We start from the raw sequence: 21,503 nt of genomic DNA on the forward strand, positions 1-21,503 counted from the left end.
TCTCGGCGAAGTTTTTCCGGACCTTCCGGACTCCGTGTGCGTGGCGCCCCCTTGTGGTCCCTTGCTTGGAGGTCGGACCTTGTTGCTTGACCTAAATGAAGAAAAGAAAGCGTGCCAACCTCAGGGCTTGTGGCTGCACTCTGTGGGGCTCAGGGGAGGCGGGGGCTGTACCCACGGGCGGCTGAGGGCACGTGCGGGTGACATCTGTTCCGGTTGGACCAAGAGAACGGGAGCCAGAGAGGCCAGAGCTCTCCGCTGTTAGCTTTGCCATCGCATCGGACTTGCAGCTTCACTTGGCCACTTCCAGCCATGAAGCTCCTTTTGCTGGCTCTGGCCGCGCTGCTGCTCTTGTCCCAGCTCACTCCAGGTAACCTGGACCTCTTCAGGGGAGGGGGAGGGTGTGGAGAGTGTGGAGGGTGAGACCTGGTCACGGAATCCCACGGGCGGGGGGGATGAAATAGCATTTACAACCCAGAGTGCTGTGAGCTGTGATAGAGGGGATCTAGGGTCCTGGGGTGCAGGTGGGAGGGACCAGCCCAAGCTGAGGGCCAAGAGAGTCCTTCCGGAGGGATACTCTTGACTCCTGAAAAGTGGTTAGAAATTACAAGGGGAAGGAAAAGAGGTGGAAGGAGGAAGGGTGTCCGGGGCAGAAATGTTCTAATGCAAAAGTGCGGATGTGGGAGAGAGAACCGTGCCTTCAGGGAGCTGGCACAGAATGGAGGGGTGGGTTAAGGGTGTGGCAAGGGGTAAGGCTGAGGAAGCACTCAAGGTCTGGGTCTTGGTGAGCCTTGAATGCCAGGTGGGGGAGCCATGGGAAGGCTGAAGCAGAGGAGGGCCATGGTCAGACTTGCCCATTCCGCCAACTCTAGCATACCTATCTGGCCCCTCTTGCTCACCTGGCAGAAATTTCTGCCCAGACAAGGCTTTCAGCTCACCTGTCCACAGGGTCAGAAGGTGTGTATTTCCTCACCTCAGCCCTTGTATCTGCCTGTGGCAAATGCCTGAAACACCACTCAGCTGGGGATAGAGAGGAAAGCCTTAGAACCCAGGTTAGAAACTGCTCAACCATTTTCTAACTGTGACCTCCAGCAAGCAGCTCAGCGGCTCAGAATTGCAATTCCCTCATTTCTCAATCTGCTGCAACAAAGGCGTGTGTATAGTAATATCAGTTTGAGGGAACGACATTGAACACACTGAAATTTTGGTATGCAAAAAAAAGTGGTGTAAATGAAGAAGTGTAACTTCTTCATTTAATATAACTCATCTAAATTTTCCCAGGAACTTCCATCCGGCTGATGGGACAGTTTAGGGGGAGGGGTGGTGGAGGGCACTTAGGGACGGTGCCTAAACTCAGCAGTTAAATAAATATTCATCAGTCCTGGTTTAAAACAGTTTCAAGTTAATTCAGTCTCTTTTGAATAAATAGTCAGTCTTTGAGCATTTCTCCTCCTGCTCCCCTGCTCCTTCCCAGGATAGCACCTGGGTTTAGGAGAAGGTAACTTGATATGTCATGATTTAATTTATTGGTTCATTCAGGTAAACATGATTGAATGGATTTCATGTTCTAGGCACTCTGATAGGTGCAAGAGGTAGCACAGTTAACATATCAGAACAAAACAAGGTAAACAAAGTCTTCAGCCTCTCGGAGTTTACATTCTACTGAGAGAAACAGAAAAAAAATTTTTAAGTAACTGAAACATACAAAATGTCAGGTGGTGAGTATAATGAGTAGAATTAGGTGGGAAAGGGGGTAGCAAATACCAGGGGGATGTGGATTTGCTGTTTCAAAGGGGTGCTCGTGGAATGGGTCACTGTGACCTGAGAGAGAATAGGGGGTGATCCATGTGGATTTGTGGAGAACATTCAAGCTGGCGGGAACGTGAAGTGCAAAGGTCCTGGGGCAGGAGCATGAGGAGGTAGGGCTCAGTGCTGGACCTTCACTGACTTCTAGGACGATGTCCCTCATTGTGTGTGATCCCGTGACTGATGAAACCCCTTGGTCCTGTCGAGAGCCCCACTGACTCAGGCCTTCATCTCAGCCAAATCTTCCATCTGATCCCTAGGTTTAGGCTGTTCACACACAGCCCCTCCCACTGCCTTCTGCATAGGGATCTACTCCTGACAGGTCTCTCAGGCTCGCAGCTCATCACTGGTTTTCTTATCTTCACTAGAACACAAGGGAACTTGGGGACCTTCTGGGTCTATTTTATGCCACAGGAGAGGAGAGGGAGAAACTCAGCCACTTCCCTCAGCTATTTCTAAATTCCCCTCCAGGTGTCACCATAATGGGCTGTGCCCCGATGCTGTTAGCAATTTTCCTGGGCTACGGTCTGAGGGCAAAAAGTAAATGCCCTCTTCTCTGGCAGTTTCTCCAGACCAATCTGGGTGTTTGTAGCAAGAGATTCTCTTGCCCCTGCCCTTCTCACATTACTTATCTCTACTTCCTAGGTGTTCAGGTCGACCATCAGGCCTTAGTGGGGGAGGGGAGGAAGGCCTCTGTCTCTAGCTTGCTGGTGGGTCCACCAGCATCCTGGCTGGCAGAGGCAAGGTGTGGGCTCTGGTGGAGCTCTAAGGCCTCCTCCTGCTGCTGCTGCAGGAAGTGGATTTAAGCACCCCAGTTTCCCCTAGGGATAGTATTTCCCTCTACTTCCTATTGGGTGTGGTGATGGTAAAGGATATTAAATGGAAGTGTCTTTGGCCGGACCCTCAAGCCTTTGCCTCCTGTGGCTTATGGTGTGGTGGTATTATCTGAATCCACCAGGCTCAGCTAATAATATATAAAGGAGCTCTTTGAAATTTGGAAATCCCTGACCTTTCTAGATAAATTTCAGTTCTTAAAAGTATTATCTTGCTATAAACTAAAACAACTCATCTCATTTAAGCTGAGCAATGACTTTGTCATTCTAACTGTTGTTTACTATTACCCCAAAGCCCAGAAACTCTGCCCATTTCTGCTTTTCAGCAACCAAAGGGCCTCATGATTAAAGGGGAATGAAGTATGTATAACTTTAATATTTTCAAATGTTTTAGTTCATTGTGGAATTCGGGACATATATATAAAGCCCAAGAGCCCAGCAGAGGTTAGATTTAGGTGTGATATGTCACATCCCTTTCCATTATACCTCCTCATAGCACCCAGATTTCTTCCTTTATAATTTTCAGCGTAACTCCAGTCAATCAAATATCTGCGTAGCTATTTCTTGAATAGTTGTTTCTCATCTCCCTTCCCCAACTAGACTGGAAGTTCTCTGAGGGCAGGTATCTGTCTCTAACTTGTTCATAATTATATCTCCAGTGTATAGGCTTCTCAGTCTACACATGTATTTCCCTAGGATAGACATCTAGAAAGGCAATTGCATGATCAAGACTGCACAATCTGAAAAGGTGCTAAGTAGCCTCCAGAGAGGCCAAAACAAAATGTATGAGACCATCTTTCCTCTCACTCTCAACAACAATTCATCTTGACACTCTTGAATTAAAAATTGAGATTTCATTGTTAAATGGTGGAGGTTTTTTTCTTGCCTTTTTCGTAAAATAAAACACAATTACAGATACTGAAAACCATATAAGACAAATGTGCAGCTTAATGAACTGTTGTAAAGCACACATCCTTGTAACACCATCCAGGTCAATAAACAGAACATTGAGAGTCACCTCAAAAACCCCTCCACCTACACCCCATCACAACTGTCTCTCTCCCCAAATTAAGTACTCTCCTGACTTTTATAGCAATCAACTATTTGCACATCTTTATAGTTTCATTGCTAGGGCTGCATCCCTAGAAACCCTATTTTTGCCATGAGCACTTTTAAAATCGAACATTTCTTAAGATTTTTAGTTTTTTAATTTACTGGTTATATCTTCATCCCTTTCTTGTCTCTATAATTTATCTATTGGGTCATTTGACCCATAGTTTCCCACAGTACAGATTTTGCTAATTGCGTATTCAAAGTGAATTCAACGTGTTCCTCGGACCTCTGTATTTCCTGCAAATTGGTGACTGGATCCAGAGGTTTGATCAGGCTCAAGTTCTACATACACTTTTTGGCAAAACGTTGGGGGATGGTGTTTGCCTTTTTCATCAGAAGGCAAATAATATGTTTGTTATCTCTCTTTTAGTGACAAATTAATGCTCAAAGCTGAGGTGCATTAATTCTTTGCCTATTGCAAAACGGTGGTATTCTATTATGTGATTTTCACTAGTTAGCTGGAATACTAATATAATAAAGACACTCCCCACCATCTACTATTTGGTTACTCAGCAGTAAAGTTCATATAAGAAAGACAGAATAAATGCTTGGTGATTTTTCTTTACATATGAATCTGCAAGATAATGATTTCTTTTCCTATCATCCACCAAATGTGACAAAATAGTTTTTAATATCATCATAAACTCATAGATTTAAATATATTTGATGACTTTTCATTCATTGCAGTCTTTTTTAAAATAAATTTATTTATTTTATTTTATTTATTTTATTTTTGGCTGCTTTGGGTCTTCGTTGCTGCACGCGGGCTTTTTCTAGTTGCGGCGAGTGGGGGCCACTCTGTTGTGGTTCGTGGGCTTCTCATTGCGGTGGCTTCTCTTGTTGCGGAGCATGGGCTCTAGGTACGTGCGCTTCAGTAGTTGTGGCATGCTGGCTCGGTAGTTGTGGTGCATGGGCTTATTTGTCCTCCCGGACCAAGGATTGGATCATGTCCCCTGCATTGGCAGGCAGATTCTTAACCTCTGTGCCCCCAGGGAAGTCTCCACTGCAGTCTTTTTTCTTACTGAAACTCAGCCAGTGGAAGCCTAAGCCTTATTTTACATATCCCTGTTAGTCTTTGATAGTTTCCTTGTGAGAAAGTCCATCTTATAAACACCACGAGGGACACACCTGCAGTCTGACAAAGTCAAACATATTAACTTACTGAAACAAAGGAAAATACACACCAAAGGAACTGTGGAACATCTCACCAAATGAAGGAACAAATAGGGTTACTACAGGATTAAGGAGAATAGCAGAGTTTGAGATAAAATGTAAATGAAGCAGAGGTCGATAGACGTCAAGGGCCACAGGATGGTGTGTAAAGAGGTTAGCATCTGTTCTAGGTCCCATTTCCATGGAACGTACAAAATTAAGAGAGATGTGGAATTTTATATCCCCAAACTCTTTCTCTGACACTCTGTCCCTGGCTCTGAAATCAAGGTTGCTCTTCTGTATAAAAAGACTCAATTCCTCAGGGAAAAAATGTAACATTCCAGCCTTGCCGATATGATTTCAAATACAAAGTTTCTGATAAGTGTGATTTGAGAAAACAGGGTTTCTTAGCACTTTGTCCTTTTATTAATTTACAAAAGCAGTTTCACTGGTACACAACTGGTTATCTGGTGTGACAAGATATTCTGGGCTCATCTTGTACATCTCCTGCACCAGACCTTGAATTAGCCATTTCTTCAAAAAGCCCTAATTTTTTAAGTAGGAAAATGGTATTTAAAACCTGTGATCTAGATGCTAGAGACATTAATGCTACTAAATTAGCCGTTCTGTCTACATCTTTTCAGAGCAGGTGAGAAAATCAACACATTGATTATATATGAAATACCTCATGAATTCATATTGATAATTCCTATTCAAAGTGAGGACTTCTTTGACATTTTCAAGTCATCTTTTATTTGAAGAAGGTTTTCTTGAATTATAGTTTGTAGTATTTTTTCTGACATCTTGCTCTGATTTTCTTTCTCAAGGCCTCACCTTGTCTCTGTTGAATCTCCTTTCCCTATCCTCAGTATTTGTCACCTTCTATCGATTTTTTTTCACCTTCTATCGAATTTTTTTCCTTATCATTTCTTTTTCACCAGTTTTATTGAGTTAGCATTTACATAAGATTAAATGTTCACATTTTAAAAAATTTATTTATTTATTTTTGACTGCGCGCGCGCTTTTTCTAGTTGCGGCAAGCGGGGGCCACTCTGTTGTGTTGCGTGGGCTTCTCATTGTGGTGGCCTCTCTTGTTGGAGCACAGGCTCTAGGCACGCAGGCTTCAGTAGTTGTGGCTCGCGGGCTCTAGAGTGCAGGCTCGGTAGTTGTGGCGCACGGGCTTAGTTGCTCCGCGGCATGTGGGATCTTCCCGGACCAGGGCTCCACCCAATGTCCCCTGCATTGGCAGGTGGATTCTCAACCACTGCACCACCAGGGAAGCCCTAAATGTCCACATTTTAAGTATACAACATGAGTTTCAACAAATGTACACATCCATGTAGCCACTACCACAGTTGTAGTATAATACACTTCCATTACCCCAAAAAGATCTCTCATGCCCCTTTGCAGTCACCTCCCCAGTCCCCCAGCCACCAGCTATGACTAATCTACATTGTGTCACTTTAGTTTGGCCTTTTAGAATTAAACAACAGGAATGCTTTTATGCCTGGATTCTTTAACTTAGCATAATGCTTTTGCAATTCACCCATGTTGTTCATGTATTGATATCTTGTTACCCTGTGTTGCTGAGTAGTATTCCATTGTATGAATACATACCACAATTTGTTTATCAATTAACTAGCTGTTAGATATTTGAGCAGTTTCCAGTTTTTAGCTATTATAAATAGAGCTCCTATGAATGGTACAATGAAGTCTTCATTTCTCTAGAGTAAATACCTAAGGGTGGAGTTGCTGGGTTGTATGATAAGGCTATGATAAACTTTATAAAAAACTGCAAACTGTTTTCCAAAGTGGCTATACTATTTTGCATTCCCATTAGCAATAAGAGATTTACAGTTGCTTCACATCATTGTCAACACATGGTATTGTCTGTCTTTTAATTTTAGCCATTCTAGTGGGTATGTAGTTTTAACTGTTGTTTTACTGATGGCTAAAATACTTGATGACTAATCATATTAAACACACTTTGATGTGCTTGTTTGCCATGTATATGTCTTCTTTGGTGTAGTGCCCACTTTTAATCAGGTTTTTTGTTGAGTTGTGTGTTCTACATATTCTAGGTAAACATTTTTTTAAATATGTATGCTTTGTAAATATTTTATTCCAGACTGTAAATTGCCTTTTGATTTACTTAACAGTGTCTTTTGAAAGGTAAGAACTTAAAGTTTTGAAGAAGTCCAATGTGTTCATTTTTTCTTTTGTGCCTCATGTTTTTGTATCTTATCTAAAAAAAATCTTGCTTGACACAAGGTCAGAAACATTTTCTCCTACGGTTTCTTCCAGGTGTTCTATTGTTTTAGCTCTTACATTTTAGGTCCATGATTCATTTTGTGTACAGTGTGGGGTAAGGGTTGAGGTTCACTTGTTTACACATGGATGTGCAGCATCATTTAATGAAAAGAATTTCCTTTTCGCCCTTTGAATTACCTTGGCACCTTTGTTGAAAATCAGTTGTCCATATAGCTTGGGATCCGTTTATGGACTCTCTCTGCCATTCCACTGATCTACATGTCTATTCTTATGCCAATACCACATTGTCTTGGTTACTATTACTTTTCAGTAAACCTTAAAATCAGGTACTGTGAGTCTTCCAACTTCGTTCTTTTTCAGATTGTTTTATCTGTTTTAGGTCAATTGTATTTTCATATAAATTTTAGAATCAGCTTTTCAATTCTACAAAATAGCCTGCTGGAAATATTCTTGGGACTGCATTGATCAATTTAAGGAGAATTGAGATCTTATCAAAATTAAGTCTTTGGGGCTTCCCTGGTGGCACAGTGGTTAAGAATCCGCCTGCCAATGCAGGGGACATGCGTCCAAGCCCTGGTCTGGGAGGATCCCACATGTTGTGGAGCAACTAAGCCCATGCGCCACAACTACTGAGCCTGCACTCTAGAGCCTGCAAGCCACAACTACTGAGCCCATGTGCCACAACTACTGAAGCCCGCACACCTGGAGCCTGTGCTCCTCAATGAAGAGTAGCCCCCACTCGCTGCAACTAGAGAAAACCCATGCGCAGCAACAAAGTCCCAATGCAGCCAAAAATAAATAAATATTTTTTAAAAATTAAGTTTTTGAATCCATGAACATGGTATCTCTCTCCATTTCTTTATGTCTTCCTCTCTTTCTCTGAAATGTTTGTGGTTTTTATATTTTGCATATTGTAGTAGGATGAATAATGACTCCCCAGAGATGTCCAAGTCCTAATCCCCAGAACCCATGAATATGTTACCTTACATGGTAAAAGAGATTTTGCAGGTGTCTTGAGATGGGGAGATTATCTTTGGTTTTCTGGGTGGACTCAATGTAATCACAAGAGACCTAATAAGAGGGCAGCAGGAGATCAGATTGTGGAGAAGATAAGAAAATGGAAGCAAGAGGTTGTAGTAATGTAAGGAAGGGGTTACAAGCAAAGAAATACAGGTAGTCATTAAAAGGTGAAAAGGGGAAGAAAATAGCTTCTGCCCTAAGAGGAACCAGCCCTGCTGGCACCTTGACTTTAGCCCAGTGAAACAATAAATTTGTATTGTTTTAAGACACTAAGTTTGTGGTAATTTTGTTACAGCAGCAATACTATAGGAAACTAATACACATGTATTTTGTTAAATTTATCACTGTTATGTATTTTTAAGCTGTTGTAAATGATATTTTTAAAGGTTCAGTTGTTTGTTGCTAGTGTATTGAAATACAGTTTTTTTTTATTGAAGTAGAGTTGATTTACAATGTTGTGCTAATCTCTGCTCTACAGCAAAGTGACTCAGTTATACACATACAGACATTCTCTTTTTTATATTCTTTCCCATTATTGTTTATCACAGGATATTGAATAGAGTTCCCAATGCTATACAGTAGGACCTTTTTGTTTATCCATCCTGTATATAATAGTTTGCATCTACTAATCCCACATTCCCAGTCCATCCCCCCACCCGCACCCCTGCCCTTGACAACCACAAGTCTGTTCTCTATGTCTATGAGTCTGTTTCTGTTTTGTAGATAGGTTCATTTGTGCCATATATATATTTATTTTTTTATTTTTTATTTTTTTTTTGCGGTACGCGGGCCTCTCACTGTTGTGGCCTCTCCCGTTGCGGAGCACAGGCTCCGGACGCGCAGGCTCAGCGGCCACGGCTCACGGGCCCAGCCGCTCCGCGGCATGTGGGATCTTCCCGGACCGGGGCACGAATCGGCGTCCCCTGCATCAGCAGACGGACTCCCAACCACTGCGCCACCAGGGAAGCCCTGTGCCATATTTTAGATTCCACATATAAGTGATATCATATGGTATTTGTCTTTCTCTTTCTGACTTACTTCACTTAGTATGATAATCTCTAGTTGTATCCATGTTGATGCAAATGGCGTTATTTCATTCTTTTTATGGCTGAGTAGTATCAGTGTATATATGTACCACATTTTCTTTATCCATTCATCTGTCGATAGACATTTAGGTTGTTTCCATGTTTTGGCTATTGTGAATAGTGCTGCTATGAATATAGGGGTGCATGTGTCTTTTTGAATTATAGTTTTGTCTGGGTATATGCCCAATAAAAAAATGGGCAGAAGACCTTAACAGACATTTCTCCAAAGAAGACATACAGATGTCCAGTAGGCATATGAAAAGATGCTCAACATCACTAATTATTAGAGAAATGCCAATCAAAACTCTAACAAGGTACCACCTCAAACTGGTCAGAATGACCATCATTAAAAAGTCTAGAAATAATAAATGCTAGAGAGGGTGTGGAGAAAAGGGAACACTCCTACACTGTTGGTGGGAATGTAAGTTGGTGCAGCCACTATGGAGAACAGTATGGAGGTTCCTCAGAAAACTAAAAATAGAACTACCATATGATCCAGAAATACAATTGATTTTTATATATTAATCTTATATCCTGCAACCTTGCTAACCTCACTTGTTAGGTTTCATAGCTTTTGGGGGGATTTTATACATAGATGATCATGTCATCTTTAAACAGTAACAATTTTACTTCTCCCTTTAAAATCTGTTTGTCTTTCATCAGTAAGTATGATAGTACCTGCAGGATTTTCACAGATGTCCATAATCAGGTTGAGGAAATTTTCTTCTATTCCTAGTCAGTTTAGAGTTTTTCTTTTATCATTAATGAGTGATGAATTCTGTCAAATGCTTTTTCTGCATCTATTGAAATGGTCATATGATTGGGTGGGGTGTGGTGGTGAATTATATTGATTGATTTTTCAAATGTTGAATTGACCTTTACATTCTTGGAATGATTCACACTTGTTATGATGTATTATCCTTTTTATACATTTCTGGATTCAGTTTATATTTTGTTAAGGATTCTCACATCTAGTTTATGTGGGATATTAGTCTGTAAGGATTTTTACATCTAAGTTTATAAGGGATATTAGTCTGTAGTTTTATTTTCTTGGAATGTCTTTGGTTTGGGTGTCAAGGTAATGCTGGAAGACTTTGAAAAGAATTGATATTATTTCTTTCTTAAAAACTTGGTAGAATTCCCCAGTGAAGCCATCTGAGCCTAGAGTTTTCTTTGTGGAAGGTACTTATATACATATTCAATTTCTTTCCAAAATTAGAGGTCTTAGAGTTATCTATTTCTTCATATATGAACTTCAGTAGTTTGTGTTTCTCAAGTAAGTTGTCTATTTTATGTAAGTTGTTCAATTTATAGTCATAAAAATTTTTAAATTATATCCTTATTATCATTGCAATATCTATAAAATCTATAGTGAGGTCCTCCTCTCTTTCATTTTTTTCTTGGGGTGGGATGTGGGGTGCTGTGCTGCAGGGCTTGTGGGATCTTATTTCCCTGACCAGGATCAAACCCGGCCCCTCAGCAGAGGAAGCGCAGAGTCCTAACCACTGGACCGCCAGGGAATTCCTCTGTTTTTCATTCTTGATAATAAAAATTTATGTCTTCTCTTTTGTTTTCTTCCTGGTGAGCCTGCCTGGCTAGAAATTTAGCAATTTAAAAAAATATTTTCAAAGAACCAGCTTTTGGTTTTAATTTATCTATTATTTTTCTATTTCTTATTTTATTTACTGTTGCTCCAATCTTAATGATTTTTTTCTTCCCCTTACTTTAGCTTTACTTTGCTCTTATTTTTCTCACTTCTTACGATATAAGCATTGATCATTGATTTAAGACCATTCTATGTAAAATACGCTTTTTAAATTATAAATCTCCCTCTAATTACTACTTTATCTTGGTTCCACAAATATTTTTATGTATTGTACTTTTAATTTTAGTCAATGCAAACTTCTCGAATTTCTCTTCTGATTTCTTTTTCACCCATTAGTTATTTACCAGTACATTGTTCCTAGTATTTAGGGATTTCCTAGTATTTAGGGATTTTCCAGGTGCATATCTATTATTGATTTTTAGTTTAACTCTATTGTGGACAGACATCACCTTTGTAAGACTTCAATCCTTCCATTTTTATTGAGATCCTGTATTACCCAGAATATGGTATATCTTGGTGAATATTCTGTGAGCACTTGGAGTGTTCTGCAAATATCTATTAAGTCAAGTTAGTTGATAAACTCATTAGTTCAAGTATTCTATATCTTCTATTAATTTGTTCTATCAATTGTTGAGAGAGGAATGTTGAAATATGAAATTATAATTGTGAATTTGTCTATTTCTCCTTTCAGTTCTTTCAGCTTTTTTTTCATGTATTTTCAAGCTCTGTTTTTTGGTGTATTTGATTGAGGGTTAATATGTCTCTTTGATAAATTGAGACTGTCATCATGAAATGACCTGTTTATACTTAGTAATTTAGTTGGTTCTGAAATCTACTTTTTAAATATTCGCATAGCTAATATGTTAATAATACTCCAGCTTTCCTTTGATTAGTGATTTCATGGTATTTTTTTAATCCTTTTACTTTTAACATAGCTATGTCTCTACATTTAGAATGAATTTCTTATAGACAGCATATGATTAGGTCTTGCTTTTTCATCCAATCTGACAATTTCTGCCTTTTAAGTGAGATGTTCAGACCATTTATGCTTAATATAATTATCAATATGGTTGCATTTAACCTACCATCTTTCTATTTGTTTTCTATCTGCCTATCCTTTCTTTGTTCACTTTATCTTCTTTGCTTCCCCTCTTTCAGATTACTTGAGTCTTTTTATGATTCCAATTTGTATCCAGTAATGCCTCAATAGTTATACCTCTTTTTTTTTAATGGTTGCTCTAAGTTTTACGTCTTCATGTTTGGATGGTTGCCAAATTGGTGTTTTTGTAGGAGGAGAGTAGTAATGTTGCTGACATTACTCCTCAAATCTTCTTAGTTTTTAAAAATCTGAAAAATCTATTTCTCCATTTGGGGAGGATTTTTGCTGTGTAAAGAATTCTGGATTGTCTTTTTCCCTTTTGTTGTTTTAAAGATATCTTTCTACTGTCTTCTCGTGTATGGTTTCTGATAAGTCTTCTATTATTTTTACCGTTTTTCCCACGTACATAATGTGTCCTTTCCTCTAGCTGGTTTTAAGATTTTTAACGTGATTTTCAAAAATTTGATTATGGGGCTTCCCTGGTGGCGCAGTGGTTGAGAGTCCACCTGCCGATGCAGGGGACACAGGTTTGTGCCCTGGTCCAGGAAGATCCCACATGCCGCGGAGCAGCTAGGCCCGTGAGCCATGGTCATTGAGCCTGTGCATCCGGAGCCTGTGCTCTGCAACGGGAGAGGCCACAACAGTGAGAGGCCCGTGTACCGCAAAAAAAAAAAAAAAAAAAAAAAAAAAAAAAAATTGATTATGTTTTGGCTTTGCATAGCTTTCTTTAGATTATATTCTGCTTGGGGTTCACTGAGGTTCTGGATTCTATGGGTTTATAATTTTCATCAAACTTGAAACTTTTTAACCAGTATTTCTTTAAAAACTGTTTCTGCCTCAGAATGGGAGAAAATATTTGCAAACGAATCAAAAGACAAAGGATTAATCTCCAAAATATATAAACAGCTCATGCAGCTCACTATTAAAAAAACAAACAACCCAATCCAAAAATGGGCAAAAAACCTACATAGACATTTCTCCAAAGAAGACATACAGATGGCCAAGAAGCACATGAAAAGCTGCTCAACATCACTACTTATTAGAGAAATGCAAATCAAAACTACAATGAGGTACCACCTCACACCAGTTAGAATGGGCGTCATCAGAAAATCTACAAACAACAAATGCTGGAGAGGGTGTGGAGAAAAGGGAACCCTCTTGCACTGTTGGTGGGAATGTAAATTGATACAGCCACTGTGGAGAACAGTATGGAGGTTCTTTAAAAAACTAAAAATAAAATTACCATATGATCCAGCAATCCCACTACTGGGCATATACCCAGAGAAAACCATAATTCAAAAAGACACATGCACCCCAATGTTCATTGCAGCACTATTTACAATAGCCAAGACATGGAAGCAACCTAAATGCCCATCAACAGATGAATGGATAAAGAAGATGTGGTACATATATACAATAGAATATTACTCAGCCAAAAAAAGGAACGAAATTGGGTCATTTGTAGAGATGTGGATGGATCTAGAGACTGTCATACAGAGTGAAGTAAGTCAGAAACAGAAGAACAAATATCATATGTTAACTCATATATGTGGAACCTAGAAAAACGGTACAGATGAACCAGTTTGCAGGGCAGAAATTGAGACACAGATATAGAGAACAAACATATGGACACCAAGCGGGGAAAGCAGCGGGGGGCTGGGGGTGGTGGTGTGATGAATTGGGTGATTGGGATTGACATGTATACACTGATGTTTGTAAAATTGATGACTAATAAGAACCTGCTGTATAAAAAAATAAATTAAATAAAATTCAAAAATTTTTTTAAAAAGTTTCTGTCCCTCCCCCTTCCTCTCCTTTTGGTAATCTGATTGTATGTAAGTTATACTACTTGTTATTGTCCCATGGGTCACTGATGTTCTGTTTTGGGGGTTTTTTTCCCAGTATTTTTTCTCTCTACTTCCGTTTGGGTAGTTTCTGTTGCTATGTCTTCAAGTTCATTTATCTTTACTTCTGCAGTGTCTATTGTTAACATCACTAAGTATGTTTTTCATTTACTATTTAATGTTTCATCTCAAATTTTTTTAATCATTTAGGGGTTTATTTCAGTTTTGTTTGTCTGATTTTTACTGTTTATAGCTTTCATTTGAACAAATTTACCATTGGATAAACTAGAAAATTTTTCTTCTTTTTTTCCAATATTTTTTATTGAAGTATAGTTGATTTGCAATGCTTCAGGTATACAGCAAAGTGATTCAGTTTTATATCTATGACTATATATGTAACTTTTCAGATTATTTCCATTATAGGTATTACAAGATATTGAATATAAGTCCCTGTGCTATACAGTAGGTTCTTGTTGTTTATCTAGTTTACATACAGTAGTGTGTATCTGTCAAATATTTTCATGTGAAATTTTTACATCTTTATTTCTCCCCTCATAATGTTTATGTTTTCCTCAATCTTCTTAAGCTTATGGAGTGTATTTATAATAGTCGTTTCATCATTCTTGTCTGCTAGTTCCATAATCTTTGTCATTTCTGAGTCTGTTGATTGATTTTATCCTGGCTGTGGTTCATACTTTCCTGCTTTTTTTTCTTTTAATGCCTGGAAAATTATTTGGATTCTTTGCACTGTGGATTTTATACTTTTGGTTACTGGATTTTTTTTTCCTTTAAAGAGTATTGGCTTTTGTTCTGGTATGCAGTAAGTTAGTTGGAATCGGATGAATCCTTTCAAGACTGACATTTAATCTTTTTAGGATGGGTATGGGACAGCCTTTAATCTAGGGCTAATTTAGCCCCACCATGCTGCAGATTTTACAAGGTCTTTCCACTCAGGCAGGTGGGGACACAAGATATTCCCAGCCCTGTGTGATCACTGGGAATTGTTTTGCCTACTTCTTTTTGGTGGTTCTTTCCTAGGCCTTTGGTAGTTTCCTCTTACACTTGCACAGATAATACCTAAAGACTAGAGGAATGCTCTGCAGAGTTCTGTAGTATGCCCACTCTGTGTGTGTGTGTCTTTCTGTCTGTGTGTCTGTGTATAGCCCCCTCTTCTTTGATTCTGTGACCCACAGATTCTAGCTGACTCGACCTCCTTGAACTCCTTGAACCTCAATTTCTATAGCCTCCATTCAGTAAGATCACCAGGCTTTGTTTGGATTCCTCTTCCTGTACTACAGCCCAGAAACTGCTTCTAGTCCATAAACTGGTACAACCAGAGGGCTCATCTTGTTTGTTTCCCTTCTCTCCGGGATCATGTTTGAAAATCATTGTTTCATATACATTTTGTCCAATTATCTTGTTGTTTAAAGCAGGAAAATAAACATGGCTCCTGTCACTCCATCTCAGCCTGAAGAAGAAATCCCATTTCTTTTTTAAAATTTTTACATTTTTCTCTTCTATTTCTCTTAAAATATTATCCGTTGAGATTATTTGCTTGTGTATCCCTTTCAGGTTAGACTTTTTTCTGAAAAGAATTTTCTTTAATTCCTAATTATATCTGTCACTGCACTTCTGAAATTTTTAATGCCGGTGGATTTTATATTATCTTATTTACTACATACAACTCTCTAAAATAGGTGCTATCATGTCTTTTGTTTTCAAAAGAGAAAAATGAAGCTCTGTGAAGGGAAGTAACTTGCTCAAGATCTCCCAGTTTACATGTGGTGGAGCCAGCTTTCAAATCCAGACTTTGGGGGTTTCAGTAGGTGGGACAGTTCCTGGAGCAATCCCCACTATCAAATTAAAACTTCCATACCAATATTGTCTTAGAATAGCTTTTAAGTTTTAAAGAAACTTAAAGACTGTGATGGGGGGCTTCCCCGGTAGCACAGTGGTTGAGAGTCCGCCTGCCAATGCAGGGGACACGGGTTTGAGCCCTGGTCCGGGAAGATCCCACATGCCCCAGAGCATCTAAGCCGTGCGCCACAATACTGAGCCCTTGTGCCACAACAACTGAAGCCTGTGCGCCTAGAGCCCGTGCTCCACAACAGGAGAAGCCACCACAATGAGAAGACCTCGCATGGCAACAAAGAGTAACCTCTGCTCGCCACAACTAGAGGAAGCCTGAGCCCAGCAACAAAGACCCAACACAGCCAAAAATAAAAGTAAATAAAATAAATTAATTTTTTTAAAAAAGACTGTGATGGGTCAAATTTTTTACCAAGCTTCATTTCAGGCAGTTGAGAAATACCCTATAGCCATTTTAGTGTCTCCATAATCCATCTGACTGAAGTAAAACCCCAGATTTCTCTCAGTTTATTTTTTTTAGGATCTGGTGCTTGTGATGGCAGTTTGCTCAAGGTTCCAGAGAAGTTGTAAAAGATAATTTTTTAAAGTAAACTAATGATTCTCATACAGATATAAAAATGAACACATGTTAAAGATTTAATTTAACTCATGAGAGAACAAGGCAGATTTTGTAACTGGTTTAAAGCATAAAGGTATACACACACTACTATATATGATAGATAACCAACAAGGACCTACTGTATAGCACAGGGAACTCTACTCAGTATTCTATGATAACCTATATGAGAAAAGAATCTGAAAAAGAATGAATATATGTATAGGTATAACTGAATCACTTTACTGTACACCTGAAACTAACACAATATTGTAACTCAACTATACTCTAATAAAATAATTTTTAGAAAAATTTTAAAAAGCATAAAGGTATTAATGGAGTAAGGGAATCTTGAAATGAATTTACAAGACAGAAACTGGTTCATTTTTCCCCCATGGGGCAGGAGAAGGGAGGGAGTCAATTGAACCCCTGTGGAACAGAATTTACTTGAATATATAGGAGATAATTATTTTTGCATTACTATCATTAGTCAAGAGCTCATAGAGAGGTAAAACTCCCACATAATCAGAATCAGATAACTCTGAAGTCTGTGATCTGTCTAGACCAGGGACTTCTGACACTATTGGCAATTATTGACATTTTGGCGCTGTTGGCATTTTGGGCTAGACAGTTCTTTATTGTGGCTGTCCTGTGCATTGTAAGATATTTAGCAGAATATTTGGCCTCACTAATTGCCAATAGCACCCCACACCAGTTGTGACAACTAAAAACGTCTCCAGACATTTCATTGACAAACATCCCCTGGGGAGCAAAATTTCCCTATTTGAGCCAAGTTTTCCTCTAAAACACGAATTTTCCCTAGTCTCCCCCATACTGGTCAAAAAAATAATCTCCAAGAAAACTTATTCCTAATCACAAAATAAACTTGGTCTAAACCTACAACAGAAAGAAGGAAATAATAAACAAAAAATTAATGAAATAAAGAATAGTTACAGGGCTTCCCTGGTGGCGCAGTGGTTGAGAATCTGCCTACCGATGCAGGAGACACGGGTTCGTGCCCCGGTCCGGGAAGATCCCACATGCCGTGAGCCATGGCCGCTGAGCCTGCGCGTCCGGAGCCTGTGCTCTGCAATGGGAGACGCCACAACAGTGAGAGGCCCGTGTACCACAAAAAAAAAAAAAAGAATAGTCACAGCACCAAACTGCCTAAAGAAAGTAGTTTCACTGACACAAATAGAGGTTACAGACTTTATTCAGCTGATGGACATCAAGGAGCAGCCGAAGACCCAAGTCAGGGCAGGCCTGGAGTTTTTATAGAATAAAGAGGAGAGAAGCGTGCATGTTCTTGTTTGGGTCAAGTAGCAGATTTCATCTTTAACTACTGCAAAACTTGTGTTTGGAATAATTAGAAACTGTTCCAGATTTTTGTGCCTCTTGGTTGAGGCCATTGGTGCAATCCCATCCCCAAAACTGTCAGAGCAGTTCTTTTGAGAGCTGTTTTTGCAAGTCTTGAGTTTGTCAGTTAGACAAGATTCTGGGTCAGGAAAGGTATCAAAAACAATATGGATAGTTGTTGCCAGGGGCTAGGAGGAAGGGAGAATGCAGAGTTATTGCTTAATGAGAATAGAGTTTCAGTTTTACAAGATGAAAAGAGTTATGGGAATGGATGGTAGTGATGGTTGCACAAAAATATGAACATATTTAATACAACGGAACTGTGCACTTTAAGATAGTTAACATAAATTTTATGTCATGTGTATTTTACCACAATTTGAAAAAACGTAAGTACAGCCACCTTCTTTCTTTTTTTTTTTTTTTTTTTTTTTGCGGTACACGGGCTTCTCACTGTCGTGGCCTCTGTTGTGGAGCACAGGCTCTGGACGTGCAGGCTCAGCGGCCATGGCTCACGGGCCCAGCCACTCCACGGCATGTGGGATCCTCCCGGACTGGGGCACGACCCCTTGTCCCCTGCATTGGCAGGCTGACTACGCCACCAGGGAAGCCCCCAGCCACCTTCTTGATGATAGGCCTTGGCAAAGACAAAACAAAACAAAAATAAGGATATGAAGAAATTGATGGAATTTTAGCCAAATATATATATATGTATAGTGTGTGTGTATCTATACATACACAATGAAATACTACTAAGCCATAAAAAAGAATGAAATAATTCCATTTGCAGCAACATGGATGGACCTGGAGATTATCATACTAAGTGAAGCCATATAGGGAAAGACAAATATCATATAATATCACTTATACATGGAATCTATAATATGATACAAATGAACTTATTTGCAAAACAGAAACAGACTCACAGACTTCCAAAACAAACTTATGGTTACCAAAGTGGAAAAGGGAGTGGAGGAAGAGATAAATTAGGAAGTTGGGAATAACATATATACTCTACTATATACAAAATAGATAACCAGGGGCTTCCCTGGTGGCGCAGTGGTTGAGAGTCAGCCTGCCGATGCAGGGGATGCCGGTTCGTGCCCCGGTCCGGGAAGATCCCACATGCCGGGGAGTGGCTGGGCCCATGAGCCATGGCCACTGAGGCTGCACGCCCGGAGCCTGTGCTCCACAACGGGAGAGGACACAACAGTGAGAGGCCCGCGTACTGAAAAAAAAAAAAAAAAAAAAAAAAAAAAAAAAAACCCAGATAACCAACAAGGACCTACTGTATAGCCCAGGGAACTAAACTCAATATTTTGTAATAACTTATAAGGGAAAAGAATCTGAAAAGAATATATATTATAGCACTGTGCTGTACACCTGAAACTAACACAATATTGTAAATCAACTATACTTCAATTTTTTTAATTAAAAAGAATACAGAAGAATGCTGAAAATATTATGCTAAGTAAAAAGAAGTCAGGCACAAAATGCTGCACATTATACAATTCCATTGGCATAAAATATCTAGATTAGGCAAGTCTATAGCAAGGAGGGCATATTGGTGGTTGCTCAGGGATGAGGAGAGGAGTACTGAAAATGCTTAATGGGTGCGGGGTTTCTGTTTGGGATGATTAAAAAGTTCTGGAACTAGACGGTGATGATGGTTGCACAACATTGTGAGTGTAATTAATGCCCCTGGACTGTACACTTTAAAATACTTAAACTGATAAACTTTATGTTATTTGTATTTTACCACAATTTTTCAAAAGGGAGAAGAAGGGAAAAAAGAGAGGACCAGGGTCAGAGTCAAAGGAAACTGAGCACCCTCTATCACATCTGTTTTAATCCTTTTACAGACATTTCAAATCCAGAATTTACCTCTTCTTAGGACTGACACTGTCTCTGTTCTTCTTTCTTTTCAGGTAGCACCCGAAAATGCTGGAATCTTCATGGCAAATGCCGCCAGAAATGTTTCAAGAAGGAAAGGGTCTATGTTTACTGCACAAATAATAAAATGTGCTGTGTGAAGCCCAGGTACCAGCCAAGAAACCTTCCATGGAAAGTTTAAGTTCCTTGAAACCTAAGGTCATCAAAAGGCAGGTGAAGCTACGCTGAGTCTGACCACAGTGGATTCTCAAACTCTGTCAAAATAAACACTTCTGGCTGACCCCTGTGTGTGCCTGTTAGTCTATCCAGCAGTTCTCAGGAAGTCCTCTTACAGGTGGTCCGTTAAGTCAAAACTATTTTCATTATAATAATAAGACATTATTTGCCATTTTATCTCACTTTCTCACAAGTGTGAAATTTTCTGGAATCTACACGACACACAATAATATCATTCTGGCAGCTAATGAAAGGTGTGCTTATAGATCCTTATGTTTTTAGAATTTTTTAAGATAGAACCTTAAGGTATAAATGTGTTCATTTTCAGAGATTAACTCAGGTTGTTCTCAGTAATTCTATGGTACTCTTATTAGCTATCTTTAGCTATATTATTAATCTCTGGAAGCTCCTTATCATCTAATAAATCACTGCTTTGAAATTCCAAAATTTTCCTTTTACCTATGTAGAAACACAACAAAAACTCAAAACATTTTGTTGTCTACAGGATCTGGGAGTCCCAGGTCTGGGGACCTAAGGTTAGTGCCCACCCACTGGTGAGTGGAGCAGGATCCCAGAGTCTCTGGCTGTAGGGCTCTTGGGGTCTTAGGGTTAGTGCTAGTGCACTGGTGTGCAGGGTTGGGTCCATAGCCCTCTGGTGGACAGAGCCATGTCCCAAGGCAGCTGTGGGCTCAGGGAGCCTTAGGGCAGTTAGGCCTGCTGGGGTGGGGCTGTGTCCCTGCCCAGCTAGTTGCGTGACCTGAAGTGTCCCAGTACTAGTGCCAAAAGGCTAGTGGGTGGAACCAGGTCTCCCAGAACTAATGAGCTAGAAGGAGGATTCCAAAATGACACTTGCCAGCACCAGTGTCCACATGCTAGGATTAACTCACAAAAATGGCTGCCACCAGTGTCTGTGTCCCAGGGTGAGCTCCAGGAGGCTCTCTAAGATCAGCAGGTGGGTCTGACCCAGGCTCCTTTCAAATCACTGCTTCTGCCACAGGTCCCAGAGTGTGTGAGATTTGCTGCATACACTTTAAGACTGGAGTCTTTATTTCCCACAGTGCTCTGGCTGCCCCCAAAGTAAGCTCCACTGGCCTTCAAAGCCAAACATTCTGGGAGCTCATGTTCCTGATGTAGGACTGCTGGGCTGGGGAACCTGATGTGAGACTCAGATCCCTTGCTCCTTGGGGAGAACCTTGCAATTGTAATTACTCTCCTATTGGTGGATCACCCACCCCAGGGGGTATGGGTCTTGACTCTACCATGACTCCACCCCTCCTACCCATCTCATTGTGTTTCCTTCTTTATACCTTTAGTTGTAGAAGCAACAGACAACCTTTAAATAACTATTATAAATATTTCAAGGAAATTAGAGGAAAAGATTGACTGAAAGGATAATTTAAACAAATACACAGAAAAATAGTGTATCAGTTTTCTATCAGTGCATTACAAAGCACTCTAAAACTCAGTGGATTAAAATAACAACGATTCATTATTTCTCAGAATTATGTGTGTTAATTAAGTGGTTCTTTGATATTCTCATCTGGGGTCACTGATGTAACTACATCTCTCTCCATATGGCCTCCCCATTTCAAGGAAGTTAACCTTGGCTTCTAACATGATGGCTAGGTCTAAGAGGGTAAGCCCCAATATGCATCATTTATCAAACTTCTGTTATTATGTTTTCTTAAGTCCTATTGGCCAAAGTAAGTCATGTGACCCAGGGTCAATATGGAAAAAAACTGCACAGGGAC

General features: G+C 39.8%; 1 protein-coding gene across 1 annotated transcript; it reads left to right on the top strand.

The window, feature by feature from the left end:
* Positions 1-242: 242 nt before the first annotated feature.
* Positions 243-19,789, top strand: DEFB123 (defensin beta 123). The gene is made up of 2 exons (XM_059038833.2): positions 243-367; positions 19,572-19,789. Exons 1-2 carry the CDS (start codon positions 310-312, stop codon positions 19,715-19,717), a joined length of 204 nt encoding a protein of 67 aa, XP_058894816.1. The 5' UTR covers positions 243-309; the 3' UTR covers positions 19,718-19,789.
* Positions 19,790-21,503: the final 1,714 nt, after the last annotated feature.

The sequence above is a fragment of the Kogia breviceps genome, chromosome 14 (assembly GCF_026419965.1).
Source record: "Kogia breviceps isolate mKogBre1 chromosome 14, mKogBre1 haplotype 1, whole genome shotgun sequence".
Lineage (NCBI taxonomy): Eukaryota > Metazoa > Chordata > Mammalia > Artiodactyla > Physeteridae > Kogia > Kogia breviceps.